The sequence below is a fragment of the Colossoma macropomum genome, unplaced genomic scaffold (assembly GCF_904425465.1).
Source record: "Colossoma macropomum unplaced genomic scaffold, Colossoma_macropomum, whole genome shotgun sequence".
In the NCBI taxonomy this organism is placed as follows: domain Eukaryota; kingdom Metazoa; phylum Chordata; class Actinopteri; order Characiformes; family Serrasalmidae; genus Colossoma; species Colossoma macropomum.
The window spans coordinates 26,193,351-26,211,767 of record NW_023494802.1 but is presented as its reverse complement, the minus strand read 5'-3'; the positions used below and the strand labels follow the sequence as shown (position 1 = coordinate 26,211,767).

Here is an 18,417-nt window from a genome sequence, read left to right as displayed (position 1 = left end):
CAGAAACAGAAACTTCTACTTCACTTAAAACTTTAATTGAGCAATGTAATGAGGACAGCTGATGGCAAGTTTGCACATAATACTCAGTGACTTTCTGATTGTGATAAAAACATGACCATTTAGTCCTCAGACACCAAATCTGTCCCAAGTCACGTAACAAGCGCAGATTGTTAAAAACGCATTTGTCAATATGACACTCTATAATCAATGAATGTGAGTGCCGCGTGATGGAGAGCATTTTTAACAGCACATGGATGGATGCTGCTCCGCACATGTGAGCAGGTTGAAGGCCCAGAGGGGAGTGTATGTGTGTGTGTGTACAGAGGGGCACACAGATGTGCCTTGGCCCTGCTTCCCTTAGTTACTACAGGGCATGAGGTCAAGATGGGACAAACCTCTGAGGGCGCACATAAAGACTGAAAAAAGTGCTAGATTGAATTTACTTGGTTCAAATGTTAACCTCATTTCCTCATGACTAAAATATACAGTACTCAAACCCTTCAGTTATTCAATTTCCAGTCAAAATGGCCAGTAAATACGAATTATTCAATTTTCAGTGTCAGGAGAAAAACATATCTTTATCAGTAAATTGCACAAAATTCTGAACAAATAAATATGATCACACATTTTCCAATGTTCAATGCATCCACACTTTGCCTTTATTACAATTTCCATTCTTTGTGCGAAAGTTGCTTTCAGTTTTTCAAAGAAATGAACATGAATATTTTTCCACACCTCCAAAATTCAGCCTTAGAAGTTTGTTGCATTTCATGCTGCTAAGTAATCCCAACACTTTCAATGTGTTCCGAGTCCATTGTGCTGAAAACACCAGCACCTTCTTTGATTTGCAATTTTTGGAAAATTGTTTTTTACAGTGGTAGGATGAACAGAAGCACCTGTGGATTTTTTCAGATCTGAAGAAAGAGTAGGGCCTGATTTTCATCTCTCAAAGATGAAAGCTTTACTGTTTATCTGATGGTGACAGTTTTGTTGGTCTACCAAGTCTTGTATGTTCGCTAAGAGTCCCACCTTCACTCTTAATGACCTTTTAGTAGTCCTGTGCTGGAAACCCCTGTTTTTTTCACTTATTTTCATTTGAATTTAACCCTTTCTTATGCAAATGGTTTATCATGTCTAATCTGCTCAGAAATATATAAAAAATAGATGTAGGATGGTCTCTGACTTGTGCACAGCACTATTACCTTCAAAATTCAAGGTTTTTATTGCCATCCAAGAGTGTTGGTGGTATTTGGATTTACAACCCTGTGTGTGTATTAGTCCACAACAAACATTAAAAAGGCAAACAATAAACAATAATACACATATTTAATACAGTACTCTGCAATAATGTGCAGAAGTCACCCAACAACATTGTTTAACGCTATGTATTTGGCCGTAAGTATGTTTTTGTACAAACATCATATAATTTAAGAATACATAAAAATAAATATAATTACAGTAAATGTAACAAGTGGTACATTTACTGTAATTATATTTAATTGTAATTAACTGTAATTAAGTGGACTCGTGTTACAATTAAATTATAGTCATTTTTTTAGAAAGTTATAGATCTTTTTTAGAAGAATGTAGTTAAAAGAGAGCAAACTTGGTTCCTCACTCCTCCTCTCCAGCCATTGCATTGATTTGTTCAATTCCATTGCCAGCACACTTTATTTAATTTAATTGAACCTGTTAACTGCTGCCCCATTTTTGCATGAAATGGCATACCTAAAGTAAAAGGAGCACTGTTCCCACATACTTTGGGCAACAGTAATGATCTTGGTCTCATTTAAAAGGTAACACTCATGTTTTTTTGCACAACTGTCAGAATAGCTGTATGATTGTATTAGTAATTGTAATTGTATAATTGTATTACTGACACAGAGCAACAGAGGCTAGAATGGAGGAGTTTAGTTCTGCCTGACTCAGATCTCTAAACTGATCTCTGACTCTTGATGTGTTATCAAGACCACATGTTTTGGATTATGATGTTTCTGTGGGTAGCTTTGAAGGTGAGGACCCTCAGATTTGCTAGCATGTGCTTATTCAGTGCTTATGTTGCAAAAAAATTATGAATAAAAAACCAGAAGAAAACGCTTTAACAGCAGTGTGCCAGTACTGGTACAGTAATCTAGATAAGGTTAATGAAGGACTGGTTAGCGAAACTAGGTTCTGGAAAGAAATTACAAATACTGGGCTTCCATGAGGAAGTTTGTAAAAGGTTAAGCTCAAATCGAATTGTATTGTCAATTTCTTTATTTGTTTTCATTCTAATTTTATTGTTTTAGTAAAAGTAATGACAACTGTGCTGATGTAATATATTTTACTCATATGGAAATGATGTATACTTTTGAATCAAATAAATGTAATCCATTATATATTTTTTCACACACACACACTCACACACACATGCATGCATGCATGCACACAGCCCCAGGAGTCATTTCACATGTCCAATCAGAAAGCGACAGGAAGTTGGCAAATGTCTTACTCGCACTCACTCAACAGAAATCTAAACTCAGATGCATCCTCTTGACTCTCTATTAAACAGCAAAGCAAAAGCATAGAAAGTGACAGAGAGAGAGAGAGAGAGAAAGAGAAAGAGAGGCTAAAAAATTATGGACGAAGAGGAGTCCAGGTTAACTAACAGGGGGAAGAACATAACAGAGCAAAGAAGAAGTGCACCTGACAGAGTCACAACAAGTAAGTGTGCTTATAAACCACATCATTTACCTAGGCAATAATTATTTCAGCATTTCACCTTAAACTACGTCTTGAAAATAGTAGCTTTTGGCTTCTTAAACCATGGGCGTATTATTCTGTAATTAATCTTAAGGCTTATTATACATTAACTACTATGAATGGTTGTGAAAGTGAGGCCTTATACAGGTATAAGGGTTAAAAATCAGCATTTTATTTTTGAATCTTCTGCGTTGTGATCAACAAGGTGATATTTACCAACTTGATTGGTGCAGTATGACTTTCCAAAGATCTGCACTTCAGAAGTGATGCACTGAATTTACTCGATTCAAATGTGTACATAATTCCCACATGAATAAAGCATAGGCTATTACATTTACCTAATTTTATCATTCAGCTTACTTACATTTGACTATGGTTGATGTATGTGATGTTTAGTGTGTGAATTTTGCCAGGTTTGGGTTACCTAACTGTGAGGAGCACTGGCCCTGCAAGGCAAGAGTTGAACACCCTTGGTCTTGTCAAATGTATGTGACAATGTTTGATGTAATATACTTTATCCTGGGTAAATTATGTGCACATTTGAATTAAGCAAAAGCAATGTATTACTTTTTTGTGTTTTGCATCGGTATAACAGTCAGTTATTGTTGAGAGATGGTAGAAGTGAAAGAGCATTACATCAGGCTCTAAAGACAGGAAACAATGTAGGTCAGTGTGTATGTTTGCATGTGAAAGGCTGAAAGAGACACAGATAGCAGTGATCCCCCCTTCTCCCCTCATTTCTCATTATAAAACTACTTTCTGTTTTTTACTTCCCGATTTACATTAAAAAAATTCAATGTGGTGTCAGGCTTTTGATTCCCACCATATCTCTCTCTTTATTTTTCTCTTTTCTCATCATTTCTACTGCTCAGTTCACATAAATGTAATGTCAGTTGGAAAGGGAAGGAAAAGATGAAGTGTAGGTGGATTTATGAACGGATTTACAAGCATTTGTGTGCACAAGCTGTTCTAGCACAGGTACATTCGTCCTTTTTTAGGTATGTGTGGCTTCAAGTTTGATAATGGATCTTTGCATGTGTGTTTGTGTGATATTAATGCTGCTAATAGCACTGAGACTCAGCAAAGTGAGTACATTCCAGCAGGGCGGTGATGTGCTGCAGGAAATCCCACTCCCTCTCCCACAGGAACTGTGTGTACACACACACATACACATAAAAGAAAAAGTAAATTTGCCTCAATTTTCTTTTTGAAAGCTAGTCGCAATTAGATAAAGTATAAATAAATAGAAACACTCTGACTGATCTTCACCCCAACTGCCCAGCAGCCCTGACTATTTGTCAAAACAAAACTTTATGTCTCTAAAATTGTAAGGCAAAACATTTATTTATTTTTTGGATTTTTTACCACATTTTCTCACTGATAATCAGACATTGCCAATTCCACCTGCTGGCAAGGTCTCCCCTTGTCACACGATGCAACTAAATTGGAAGGGTAAAGGCTTGCACATGCCTTCTCTGAGACACTTGAATCCAACCATTGCATCTTTTCAAACTGCAGCTAAAGCCCTATTTGAGCTGATTTAGTTTTACCTGGGGAGGTACTGTATTTGAGTGATTACTAATGAGATTTTAATCCAGTATAAATCTGCCACGTACATATGGTAAGTATAGGTAATCGTAAGCTCTTGGCAAAGTTCAAAACAGGAGTATTGCATTGTACAGCATTTTTTCTGATTGCCTTATTAGAAGGAGAATGAAATTAAATATCTGAAGGAACATTTCATAAGGCAGGGCAATTTCCATCCTGTTGGGCAGTGTTTGTTAAGTTAAGTGAGCCCTCTTTTTACTGGCCTAATTTTATTCTGTCTGGTGTTAACTGGAAGTTTGCTTTTGTTGTTGGCTTGTTTGGTTACATTTCTTTCTGATTTTACACTGAAATGAATGTCTGGGCTATGAAATGCCAGGCTATTTTGAGAAATTACACATACCTGTATGAATCAATAGGTTAGATCCATTGCAAATTACATTAACTGACCTTGGTAAAATTAATCCAGCTTGAATAGGCCTTTACACAACATAATTGGACAGCTCAACATGTTTGGAGGAGAACACAAACTGCTAATTCTGTTCAGCTAACACATGCTCATGTGGCTTGCATTGCACAGACTGACTGGGGAGAGGGAGGGCTATCCGACCCACCCAGGGAGAACAAGGCCAATAATGCTGTCTTAGAATCCTGGTTACAGATAACTGTGGCATCACATCTCCTGGTGATAGAGCTAATGCTTAGACCAGGGATGTCCAGAGTTGTTTGTAAGTGGCCAGTGAGGCTGTAGGTTTTCAGTCCAACACACAAAGTCATACATGGTCAATTGTACGAAGACTCGGACTAGTTAAATGAACCAATACTAAACTGCAAAATGTGTGGTATCTTAACAGTCCTATAACATGGCTATAGCCCAAGAGGTCATAGGTTTGATCCCAGTTCATTACAAGAGTGGTGTTTTGTTGGTGTGCTCCAAGAGGCCAGAATACATGGCCATAGGATGCAAGATGTCATGAATTTGATCCCAGTACATGAGGACTACTGTGGTATTGATGCCATCCCAGAGGCCCCTGAGCACAAATATTTGGTGTGCCCTTACCTGGCTACCTTTTTTGGTGGTCAGAGAAATCTGTATGAGATCACAACATGACAGTGGGTTACATCAGGGCTATGCAGCACCACAATTATACAGCTTTATAGTGTGTTTGTACCATGAACTATGAATTTAAAACAAATTGGCTTTCAGTTCAGTTTCAATTGGACATGCTAAACTGCCCCTAGGTGTGAGTGTGAGTGTGTGTGTGAATGTGTATGTCTGTCTGTCTGCCCTGCGATGGACTGGCGACCTGTCCAGGGTGTATCCTGCCTTCCGCCCAATGACAGCTGGGATAGGCTCCAGCACCCCACCGCGACCCAGAAGGATAAGCGGTTTAGATGATGGATGGATGGATGATTCATAATGAAATGTCCATGCAAGGGCTTCTGCATTTTCAAATGTTGTAAAAAGATATCAAAACAATGGAGTTACAAGGCTTTGGCATGACAGACCAGTGAGAATGAACCCTAAACACCATTTATAAAATCACTGTGATATAGCCTCTAATACTGTTGTCACCAACCTTGGCCTTCCTGCAGAGTCTTGTTCCAACCCCAATGTGCCACACTTGCTCCAGATAATTAACTCCTTGAAATTCCAAGCATATTACTCAGTGACTACTCAGACTACAATGCAAACTGGCTGACGTATTCCTAGGTTATAAAAGTGCGTAAAACTTAGGACCTGCAAGTGAGTCCTGGTCATTTTAATGTTAATTGTCATTAGAGAACCCTTATAGGCTGAATCAGATGCATTAGGGTTAGGAAAGGGGGCAGCATATTAGATGTAGGTTGGAGCTAAACTCTGCAGGGAAGTAGGTCTCTAATTAATGACCACTGGGTGCTAATGGAAGGACGTATCTTGCAGTATCTACAGACACACACTAGATGGCAGTTAGCAGCCAAGTATTCCATACTATTTTTAGACTGTGCCTAAATGGACACTTACTCAATGTTAACAAGGGTCCCTTTTTCTTCTGCAGTGAAGGTTTTTATTAATCTCTTGAACTGTCCCATGAGATTAGTTCACCACTAACTTAACCGGTTATCCATGATATTATCTTACTTACTTATTCCCTTGTTTTCCTTGAATCTTGTTTCTCAGTTCTCAATGATAACTGTCTGAATTTGTTTGAATGTATTCTCAATTTTTTGGATGAGGAAAAAAACTGCATTAAATGCTTCACTGAAAAAAATAAATGTATGAGCTTAATTAATTATACCAGACATTTCAATCAAATAAAGTCAATAAAGTGAATATGGACTTTGTTACACATGGCACAGCAATTAATGCCAACATATTTTAGTTAAATCAAATAAATAGACTTATAGCGTCAGACTCATTATTCAGTTATTAATCTTAAAATGTCACACAACTTGTTCTGATTGGTCTAAATTGATTATTTTTTTTGCAGACATACCTAGGTTAAAGAGACTTGCATTTTCTGTTGGCTTATTAAAATTAGAAACCCCATGTGACTAAAAAGCAAAGTTTTAAATTAATATGATTAATTAACGGAAACCTGCTTTTTATCCATATGAATGGATTTAAAAAAAAATATTCAGCTTTCTGATATGGACACTACAAATTCAACTGGTGGGAAGTAAACAAAGATCCAATCACCCATTCAGAATGGTTTGATGTGAAATGATAGATATTATAGAGAAAGATACTGACTTGAATTTCTTTACAATAGTACTCTACAGAGCTTTTATACCCCTCTTCCAGGAATTGATTAAAAAAAATATGATTGAGACCAACCCCTTACTTTAAAACTACCGTAAAATAATGTATCATGAATCAGTGTATTCGTAACCATTTCATGTTTGGTTTAGCTTTCTGTGAGGTAGCGTTTAGAGGCATTAAAAATAAAATGCTAAAGCTAATAAATCAAATATGATGTCACCCACATAAAATCCTAATATAATATGACTAAAATGACTAATATCCTTACAAGTGTCCTTAAGTAGAAAGTGTTATCATTTATGAATGCTTAAAAAAAAATACAAAATTGTAAAAATTGTCTTGATTACATGTAACTATGTATATGTTTTAATTATTACCATCCTTTTCCATACCATTATTCAATAGCTGCTACGGATTATTCAGTAACTACTACAAGTTATTCAGTAACTGCTGTGAAACTAATACATTATGTAGTTATGTGAACGAGGATCAAGCATGAATTAATTTAAGTCTTTAATGCATGAAAACATGCACTACTTGTGTCTCAAAATTAGATCAAAAATTAAACCTCATGTCTCCTGGGCCCTGCACGTAAAACCCCTTTTTTAACAGCTCAGGTTTCTGACATGTTGCACAGCAACTTACTCAAAAGACAACAGACAATAATAGTCTATCTTAGTGAAGCTATCTGATCTGAGGTTATTTTGTGGTTTTGCTTATCAAAGCCAAAGCACAGGGTTGACATTACTGCATGGAGGTCACGAGCGGGAAGACTGGATTCCTAAGGCTTTTTCACTATGACTCTCACACACACACAGAGGGAAAGAGCACACTCTGGGCTGCGTGCAGAGATAGAAGGCAGAAGGCAGAGTCAGCTTCAGTGGCTAAGCTTCAGCTGCCTCTCTGAGGCCCTAGGCACTGGCCAGGACATGTGAAAGAGTTAGGATGTATTCCTTACTGAAACAGCTTCTATTTAGGCGGAAGAAAGGCAGCATCGGTAAGTTCTGTTGAGTTGTTTATGGGGTGATGTGTGGGAAATGTGTGAATGTGTGAATTTTGAGTGTGTGAACGTGTGTGAGAACACAAGAAGCACATGGACGCACATGTTTGTGAGTGTAAATAAATGTGTGTAGTATAGCGAACCAGCAAAATGGTCCAACAAAACCAACAAAATGGTCTGGACTTTATAAAGTGCTTGTTTTCACTGTTTAAATCTGAGCGTACAGAAACTAGAGATGACACAACACCACCTTCTTTTCTGATACCAGTACTGATATTGAAACCTTGAGCATCATCCAACATCAATCCTTCATTTTCTCTTTAAAAACTACTAAGCTTTGAAATTAGCTGTTTTTAGGTATATCGCTTAAGTTATGAGCATCTAAAAGTAGCTATCATGGTCAAACTACTTAAACACTCTACTACCCCACAGGAAGAAACACCCAGCTAACAACATCATATGACATAATGTGAGCATGTGCTATTTCAGGCTACATAACCAGTAAAGTATTTTCTCCTGATATCAGCCCAATATTAAAACTTGGTATCAGGTTGGTCCCATTTCTTTTTGGTTACTGAGATTAATTAGGGTTAGGTTTAGGATTGGGCTGAGAAAATCCTTATTGCATAAAGGTAAACAAAATTCTTATTACATAAATTACATTACGTACAATACTGTCCATATGTGTTAGGCATCTAATAAACTGATATGTAAATCTGTTTATCTGGGCAATAAACAAGTTTATGTTGAAAAACACACACAAAAATAAATGCAAATAAACAATACATTGTAATTTTATATGAGTGTGTAGCACGGCATGTGCTACCCTGGGCTCAAGGAGGACGCTGGAGGCAGGGTTCAGGGCTGCAGCAGCCATGTTCCTTTAATTACACACCAAATGAATACAAACTTAAACCAAAACCAAAGATACACTGGCCACTTTTCAGTGGCTTCAGCCAGCTCAGCTTTTCAGTCTTTAACAAATTCATGCAATAGCTGGAGTGCATCAAAAAGTCAGGAACCAAACTTGTGTATCGGTAACTTTATTAAGAGAAATCTTTTACTGTATTAATGCTTAGTTGTATAATGTTAACCCCATGTATCTCAGGTTTACAATATACTAAGGCTTATTATTCAGTAACTACAAGGACTTTAGTGAAAAAAGCTATTCTTAGGTTATGTAACCTTCAGCCTGCCAATGGGCTCTGGCCATTTAAGGGGTTAAAGTTTTTTTTTTTTAATTTCTGAGTGAAAACACTGGAACCTTTGTGCAGGTAACTTTTTTCTCCCAAAATGTTAAATTCAGTACAGTAGTATGCAGTAAAATGTGCAGAAGTATGTTTTCTGTAGAGAATGTGTACTTCTTTTAACAAATTGACCAGGGGCACCCAAACCTTTGCATGTGACCATGTGTGTGTGTGTGTGTGTGTATGTGTGTGTGTGTGTGTATACACAAGCACATAACTAATGCAATAAGGAATATTGTATGCATCTATTTAATGTATATAAATGTTTTTCATTTAATCATTTCCAACCCTCTCCTCATGGCAGCTTGACATGTATTGCAATTCAATACTTAGTTTGTTATATCAGTGCTTCTTTAAGTCAAGTCAAGTGTGCTGCTGATAGATTTGAAAAACCATGCGATGGCTAGCAGAAGTCAGGAACTAAATTGTTCTTCCAACCAGCTTCCATCTCAACTACAAAAACAAAAAACAAGAAATAATTGTTATTTTTACTGAATTGGTATGTTTGTATTATCATAGTGTTATATAGCGTTTTTACAAGTAAAACCACAATTTCTGCCACTTATGATCCTAGTTCCTGACATTTCACAAATGTGTGTGTGTGTGTGTGTGTGTGTGTGTGTGTGTGTGTGTGAGTCCCATCTCTTCCTCCGCACCCTCCGGCGAGGCGTCTGTCAGGGGTACAGAAAAGTCTTTTTTTTTTTTGTAACAACTGGCAGCCTTTGCCTCTGCAGTTGCTGCTATTTTAGAAAGTTGTTTGTTTCAGTAGGTAGTGCTTTTGGTCTGTTATAGGAATTCTGCCATGCAGAGAAAAAACACACTCTGGGGATTTGGGGAAATGTTTTGTGCTCCCTGGTGGGAGGCTGGTGGAAGGCAGAAGGAGAGAAGCCTAAAGGAAGGGTGGGCACAGCAAACAGTGGGAGGTGGGAAACAGGTGGTGTGTGTGTGTGTGTGTGTGTGTGTGTGTGTGTGTGTATGTGTGTGTGTGTGTATTTGTGTGTATGTGTGTGTACGTGTACACATACATGTGGGATCCACAAAGACACAACAGGGAGTCACTGTTTAACACAATGATTTGGCTAAAAATCAAATGTTCATAATTTTGCACTTACCCCTAATAGCGCTGATCAGTCAAGACATGTTTGGTGGTCAGCATTTGCTTCTTTAGTTTTACACTGGAGCTATGAGGCTGATGTAGCTAGCAAGTAACGGAAGGTTATACCTAATCAATTAGCTTGTCAAGTTGTGAAGTTGTTAAGTAATCTCTAAATAAACTGGCTTATGTGGTTTCTGACACTGTATGATATAGTGTTCTCTATAAAAAATAAAAAAAACAAAAGTGCATTCCGCAGTAAAAAACAGTAGCAGCAGCAATTGTGAAGCCTGAACTTAGTCTCTATGTTTGTCTCTCCTGTAAAACAGGAAGGATTTACAATATTTCTGTCAAAGCTAATCAGGCTGTTAATAATTACTCTCCAATGATAACTGCTGGTATCTATGTTGGAGTAATACATTATGATGGACTTAATAGAAGACGAGGCCACATGGATAACAGCTTTTTCCTGTGTTTTTTTTTTTACCTCTGTATTCTCATAAAACATGACAGAAATCAATTGGAAAGTACGCAAAGATGTACAGTAAAAGTATAAGTAAGATTACTTCTGTGTCAATGTGATGAATCTTTAAGGCGGTAAAGAAAAAAAAGGTCTGTGTGAGAGAGGCTGGATAAAACTTGTAAACAGTCCTGTGGCTCCTTTCTGGCCCACAGAGCTCCGCCCAGGATGGGTCGCCCAGTCTCCTGGAACAATAGACGGGGTTTATCCAAGCATTATGTAATAGGCCTCGGCCCCATGTCAGAAATCACTCATGTCTGGATAGTATAAAGTGTGAGGTGGTCTGTTCGGACATTCTGGAGATGGACATCTCCACTATCTGGCCTGTGTGTGAACTCTGGAATGTGGGAACATGCTGGTCCCTAGAGGATGCTGAATGGGTGTGTGTGTGGGTGGCAGTGTCTTGTTTATGTCTCATTATTTCCTTAGATGCGGTGTCAACAGAGCAATGACTATGACCCTATAGCACTCTGACTTAGTCTAACACAATGAATTTCTGTTATAGCACACTGTACAAGAATATAGAAGGTTGCTATATGGTTCTTGGCTTGAGTGTATGATTCTAGGACAATTTGTACAGAACGTTTGATCTTTGGAACTTTTATATATGGAGGTTCAAACTATACAATATTTACATCTTACTATCTCACTATACTATAAATACATCCCACACTCATATATCTCATCTACAAAAATAAGGATTATCCACCGACTGGTTCTGTACAGTTGGCTCTTCTATGGCTAGTGGTAATGGCATTGCTCCAAAGAACCCTTTTGGCACCTTTATTTATTACAAACCCTAATAAAAGCAGAGATATTTTTGTGGCTCTACCACTTTTTGCTGCTTTTTCATCTGTATATATGAATCTTCTCTAATTTTCTTATTTATCCACCAGCCTCTGCAGGCATGTGCTCAGCTGACACCTTTGTGATGACTGCTTTGCCTGCACCCAGGAGGACAGCATCTGACCTGGTAAGCTCCCAAAGACTAAATAAAGTTGACTTATGCCCATCAACTGTCCACCGGTACAATACATCTCTATCTGCTTATTATGCCAAATGTTGAATCTCTTTTTTCACATGCTACAGTGTAGCTGGCATTTCACAGGTGTCTTTCAAATTTGAGACACTGTCGGCCACAACACAGCTGAATAAAAGGTTATTTTTAAATGGTAATTTTTAATTGAGTGGAGAAAAGACTGTAAGCTTTGTGGAAATGTAAGAATCGTGCAGCACTCTTTACCAAATAGGGAAATTTGGTGTTTATTACATCATCTACCTTCATGCTTAGCTTTTTTGCTGTGAAAGGAGACGTACAGGCGTGCCCCCCTCCCCCCCTCCAAGGTTTGCCAGGCAGCTGTGAGGTACAGATAAGAAAGTAGAAAGAGAGAGAGAGAGACTGTGTGAGAGAGACTTCAAGAGCCAAAACAAGGTAGAGAGTTTAATACTATGTCGCCCTGAGTCACACTAAAGCTTATTACATTAGCAAGCTAATCAAATTTGTGTGCTCTGCAAGCCCATAATTAAACATTTTTAAGTCTCTTGCTCTTATCATATAATGTGTCTGATGCAGATTCTTACCCCACTACAAAAGAGAATAAATTAGTTGTGCACCACTTGAAGCTACATACCTGCTCAGAAGGTAAAAAAACATTTTTGCAGTAAGATAGTGTTATTGCCCAAAGCATAAGGTTGCTGGTGGAATTATAAATAAAACAAGCAAAACGAGTTCTGTATCTATAACCTATATTCATGTTACATTAGGGGGAGGACAACTACAAAACTCTGCTGAAAATAGACCATTAGAATCATTGGCATTAATACCTGATGATTTTGCTTCCTAATGGGAATTGGCTAAATGGTTACCTCTAGAGATCACTAGTTTCCTGTAGCGCACCTTTAGTCCCTATTAGAAAAGCAAACAATGCGTCTAGAATCAGTCGCAGGTCACTTGTTAAACCATTAGGATCACCAATCACGAAAAACCAAAACAATTTCCAAAACCACCAGGAACCAACAGAAACAGAAATTGGTTTAACTTGTTGAAATGGAACAAGTAAAGACTCTGAATTAAATGTGTGCTTTTTACATTCCGAAGTCAGTGAATTGGAAATAACTGGCAAGGTTGTGCACGAGCGCGACGTGTTTTTTTCCCACCCGTAAAAAAACGCCTCCTGCGTTACGATTGGCCAGTAGCACGTACACACAAGTAGGCCGTCTGAATACGGGTGGGTTGTGAGAATTAGTGTGGAGAAAAAAAGAAAATAACGCGGCGCGCTTGCCAAGAATAGACTGCTTCTAAGTGTGAACTACTAGCCAATCGTAGAGCAGAAGACCGGATAGTGCTAGCCAATCGTAGCGCGGGAGGCGGGGCTTGTCAGAAAATGGGTGGGAGTTAAAATAAAATAGCGCTATACACAAAACAGCAGAGGCCAGGTGCCAGTGGCACTCAGGACTGGGATGTAACGGGTTGCGTTTCGCAGACTGGACTAGACTAATGGTGAGAATGTTGAGACACTACTGGAGCAGCGGTCTTTGCCATGTGCCTCGATTGGAGAGGTCCTAATCCAGACTGTTTTTAATATCGAGTCCGTGTGAAAAAATGCATCTCTTTCGGAGTTACAATTACCAAGTCTACCCTGATCGCTATTCAATGGAGAAAACAACTGTCCGGGGCATTAGCTGGGTAAGTTTACCTGTGATATTAGCCAGCTGTTTTAGACGTGGTGATAGCAAAGCTAATAAAGGTCCTTTGTAATGTGGTTTTAAGCTCAGCATTGTCAAAAACGGCTGTCAAAAGTTTCAGACTTTCTTCAGTGGCACGCAGTTCTTACTGTAACTCGTAATGATATAGTGATTTAGCTCTTGTCTTCAAGACGGTGAGGTAAGATATGAACGTAAAACATAAGGGTGGATGGACATGTATATGGGACGGGTGCCAGCTGCTTACAGGATAAGGACTGGTACATCTGTAAGACCGAAGTATTGTAGGTGCCTGTGTGTGAGCGTGTGTGTAAGCACTTCACCACATCCTCCAGGGATTGGACATGACCCCAAAACACCCAACAAGAGTTGCAAGGGATGCACACAGTGCTTTCCATTGTCCTTGCAAGGGTGTGTGATAGCTGGCCAAAAAGTTTATTAAAAAACATCTATTTATAGCTTATTGTTTATTGTCAACCTCAAGGTTTGATCCCTTACAGTTTGGAAAAGAATGTGCGGGAGCTTTTTTTCTCTCTGTCCTTGTACAGGAAGACCCAGTTTGCTGTAATTCTCATCCAATTTAATATAACCTCAAAAGCTGTCAGCATCTTTTACTGTGGGCAGCTATTTTACAAGGCAATAATGCTGCAGACTCACTCCACAAACATGATTCAGCATATAAAACAACATTTAAGTTTGGTTAGATTTGCTTTCGTTCTTTTGAATTAGTTGCTAAGTTACCCAGCTCTCTTTCCATACTTGGTACTAATATTAACTTTGAGAAGGCTAAAGACCCTGACTTGGCTGTGTAAAACCCTTTCAGAGCTTTGGGAACATTGTAGCCGTATTGTGTGAGCAGTGCTTTGCTGAGTGTATTCAGATGTTTTTAGTGTCCTATAACATGCAAGAATAGCCATCAGTTGCTATTGATATCAGTTACTGATATTTGATGCTATTGATATTTAGGAGATATCAGCAAAAGACATCACTGAGAAATAAAAGTATTAAAGACATAATGGTAATGTTATTAATTAGTCATAAAAAGAGTAGCTGCTGAGCTGTAAAACAGCAACATGAAATTCCTTTCCATATCACACTGATTGAGTTCTAATCTTTAGCTCGTTCATTGGATGCAAAACCGCAGCGATATTTAGTGAACAGTGGTTACAGTTAAGCCAGTTTCACACTGTGCGCTAATCTCAGTTTTGGAGCAGCATGGAAAATGTACACTGATGCTTGTCACCAGTCATGGTCATTAAGATGTGGAGACACAATCCTTGCGTCCCTCTCCTCACATTCCAGCACAGAAGGTGGTGAGTTGCAGAGACTGAGCAGGGCAAAATACTTCACAGTCTCAGAAAGGAGGGCAACAGTGTGAGACGACAGTGTGAGAATACAAAGTATGTGGGAGTATTAGCCCACAAAGGCACCTTTTCGTTGCAACTGTTGCGAGGTTGGACAAGGTTTACAAAACGTTAAAATTGCTACCAAGCTGGACTATGTTTTAAGTAATTGTTGTATCTTAAATCTAAGCAGGTTTCAGAAAGACAATGATAAATTAGCCCCCATGTTGATGTTAGTTTGATTACACAACTAAAGGAAAGACTGCATGGTCTCCTGTTTGACGCAGCTGTCATGAATCGTAAGTTCGATCCCTGGTGATGCCAGAGCGATCCATGGTCGGGAGTCCAAGAGAGTACAATTGGCCCCCTTCCACCATCACTGAGTGTAACAGAATTGGCAATTAGCATTCTCCTTCAAGCGCATTAGGTTGTCATTAGCGGGAGTTCGAAAAAATGCGGCAGCTGGCTTCATATGAGATCTACCTAGCATCTAGCTAACTAAATCTAGCCCAGCTTGGTATCATCAAGTGACAGTGTGAATTGGCCGTGACCAAATTGGGGTAAAAAAATTATGTAAAATAAATAAATTAAATGTAGTCTGCTAACAGTGTGATCTTTTTCATGTTCACAAAACAAACATCATTCAAAATTAATAACACTAAATTTAGATATTTTCACAGAAACAGACCTACAGCTGTGCTACAGTTTTTCAATAGGTTGAACTGGATATTTGCCAACATTCTGTAAAGCTGAGAACTTTGCAAAATTTTAGAAATCTCTAAAGAAGTAGTTACTTTCTTCTTTTACATGTGCCCCTTAATGCTATTTGGGACAAAGAGAGAATTGAATATATGGAGTTCTTTATTCAGTCTTTTTATTCCATGAAATGCACTTTAGTTTAATGGAAGACACTCCTCCACTTTGATACACTGAAGAAACGTTCTTCTCAGGTCTTCATTAGCCTTTGTCAAAAGCCGAGGGTTATTTCCCTCCTTTTCTGTATCATGTGATCCAGCCAGCAGTGCAACAGAGCCTGCACAATTTGCTCAGTCAACAGATCCAGTGGGTGGAGAGAGATTGCCGTGCTACACATGGTAGCAATGAGGAAGACAAGTTGAAATGCCCTGTTTACCACTTGCTCCTATTGTTATTGCGATGGGAAATCAAGCATGGAAAATCAATGATACACCTGTTCACTTTTTAGAAAGCGAGAATCAAGTCTTCAGTATGGTTTATTTCATTCAGAAAGATAACTACTTTGGATATGTCTCAATATTTAATAAGCTGTCTTGCTGCCTGCCACCTATATACATAGATGTCAAGAGACTCTTGTTAGACATCTCCAATTATTCCTATGTACTAATGTTACTTAGATAATTACATTCAACTATAACATCGCAACAAGGTACCTTGGCCAGGCCCCCAGGCAGAGGTCATTAGTTCCAGTCCTAGGTGACTACACTCCAGCATGGTGTAGTGTTGTCTTTGCTGATTACTAAGTTTAGTTAGTGTGTTAGAGCAGGGAAATCACGAAACTTTACTCGTTTCCCACACCTACAAGACTGCTATGGAGAGGGTGTAGACTAAAGGTGTGTAGACCTACAAGTGTGAATTGTTCAAACATAAAAAATTATGACACTGCATGGTGTTATTTATCATATGATTACAGTTCCAAACGTGGTAACAATGTTTTCGCTGCACTGCTTTTTAAAAATAAAAGACTTATTTTTCTTTTTCTGATGCCAGTTTCATCCACCCCTACAGAGAAGAACTGATCATATATTAGTTACAACAGCACTGAATGCATACAAAGCAGGCACAATAAGCCTAATCTGAGCTAAATACCTCTGCATTAGCCAACTAGCTATAGTCACACTTCCTTGAGCTAATATCATGTTATAACACATTTTTTTATAAAGAGAACTGAGAAAAAATAAAAATAAGAAAAAAAACCAAATCCACAAAGAATTTTGTGTAGCTCCTTCCCCATTGCTACTATATTTATATTAAATAAGGCTGTTTCTGCTGTATATTTAAGTTTTAGAGATTTGAAAATTGAGAACTGATCACAAGTTGACAAGTGACAATGACGTTAGTCAGTAAAGCACTATTTAACCAAAATTATTGTGGTACAAAATTAAACTTAAACTTTTTTTGCCCCATAAAATTGATATTAGTATCAACCACAAACATTTTGTATCAATCAAGCCCTCCTACAGTCATTTTCAAAAATACAAAAGTTGAATGTACAGAATATTTTTTCCAACTGTCTTTATCTCTCACTTTTTTCTGAAAAACTGTGGCAATGACTTTGTCTTTTGTCCTTGGTCAGAAAATGAAGCATCCTAATTTTGGCTGGGCCTTCTGTTACAATGTGGACTTGCTACAGCGTTGCATGAAAGGTTCTTTGAGGGTGCTTAGGAGGACCTTTGCACACTCAGGGCTACAAGATCACAGTTGTAGGGATGAGCTAGGTAAGCTAACTTAGTTAGCTTAGTTAGATAGGTAACTGGCCAACTGTTCTGGCAAAAACATACATTGAAAAAATACCATACATTGATTGAAATAACATACATTTGAAGATATCTTCACAGCTTTCCATTGTTCGTCCATCAGCCGTTTTGCACATTGCATTTTGGGATTGCCTTATTGCTTAAGCATACATATGATGCTTCTATAAAATGTACCAAAATATCGTCATATTTTAATGTATCTAATAAATGAGCCAGTGTTCTTCTAAGGAATGCCCATTTGATGACTTAAATGCTGCATGTTTACACATCTTACTAGGTTTTAAAACATTACCTTTTCCTTTTCCAGTAGTTAAGTGATGTATCACGAACTGATACTTCCAAGTTTTCTGCCTTGTTAGTAAGGCATACATTGTATTTAAACAGAGAGCAGTGATGGAATTACATGCAACCTCTTTATTGTATTCATCATTTGAGACTTAAAACTCACTTCTGAAAGAGTTCACCTAAGATTCAGCATCAATGTTCTTTTATTTGCTTTCATGAATAAACATTACACCTTCCCTTAGTTTTAAGTTTTTTACCCAGTAGGCTACAGTACAGATCCATAAACACACTAGTGTGGGCTTTCCTTGACACTTTTACATTGCACAAGTCATATGCCAGGATACTTGGCCCTGTGAGCTCATAAAAGGTGGCTTATAAACAGGCCACAAAAGCGGAAGTGCAAATTAGTTTGAGGGATTAGATAGAGTTTAGTATGAGGACATTTTCTGTCAGCTGAAGTGCGTTTAAACTGCCTCAAGGTCGCAGAAGGCTGAAGGCAGTGAGTTTGCATGAAGGCTTATAAGAACTTATGGATTTTCAGAGCAAATATTTGAGGATATTTTAAGTCTGGCATCTTGCTCAAGTGAACCACTTAGCTGCACAGGCAGGATGAAGTGGTTTTAGGATTAGAGCAGGCACACGCAAGCCTGCACGCAAGACAAAGAAGCTGTTAGAACTTCTGA

General features: G+C 38.2%; 1 protein-coding gene across 3 annotated transcripts in view; it reads left to right on the top strand.

Annotated features, from left to right (window-relative positions):
* The first annotated feature begins 2,524 nt into the window (after positions 1-2,524).
* Positions 2,525-18,417, top strand: part of rapgef3 (Rap guanine nucleotide exchange factor (GEF) 3) — a 62,143-nt gene continuing 46,250 nt past the window's right edge. Inside the window, exons 1-2 of one of the 3 annotated variants that reach the window (XM_036591704.1) lie at positions 2,525-2,703; positions 11,787-11,863. In XM_036591704.1, the coding sequence (XP_036447597.1) occupies positions 2,619-2,703; positions 11,787-11,863 (162 nt within the window). In that variant the 5' untranslated portion in view covers positions 2,525-2,618. Of the gene's footprint in view, positions 2,704-11,245; positions 11,271-11,786; positions 11,864-13,316; positions 13,577-18,417 lie in introns of those variants that run through there. The other 2 variants (XM_036591706.1, XM_036591705.1) reach the window with 2 other exon arrangements.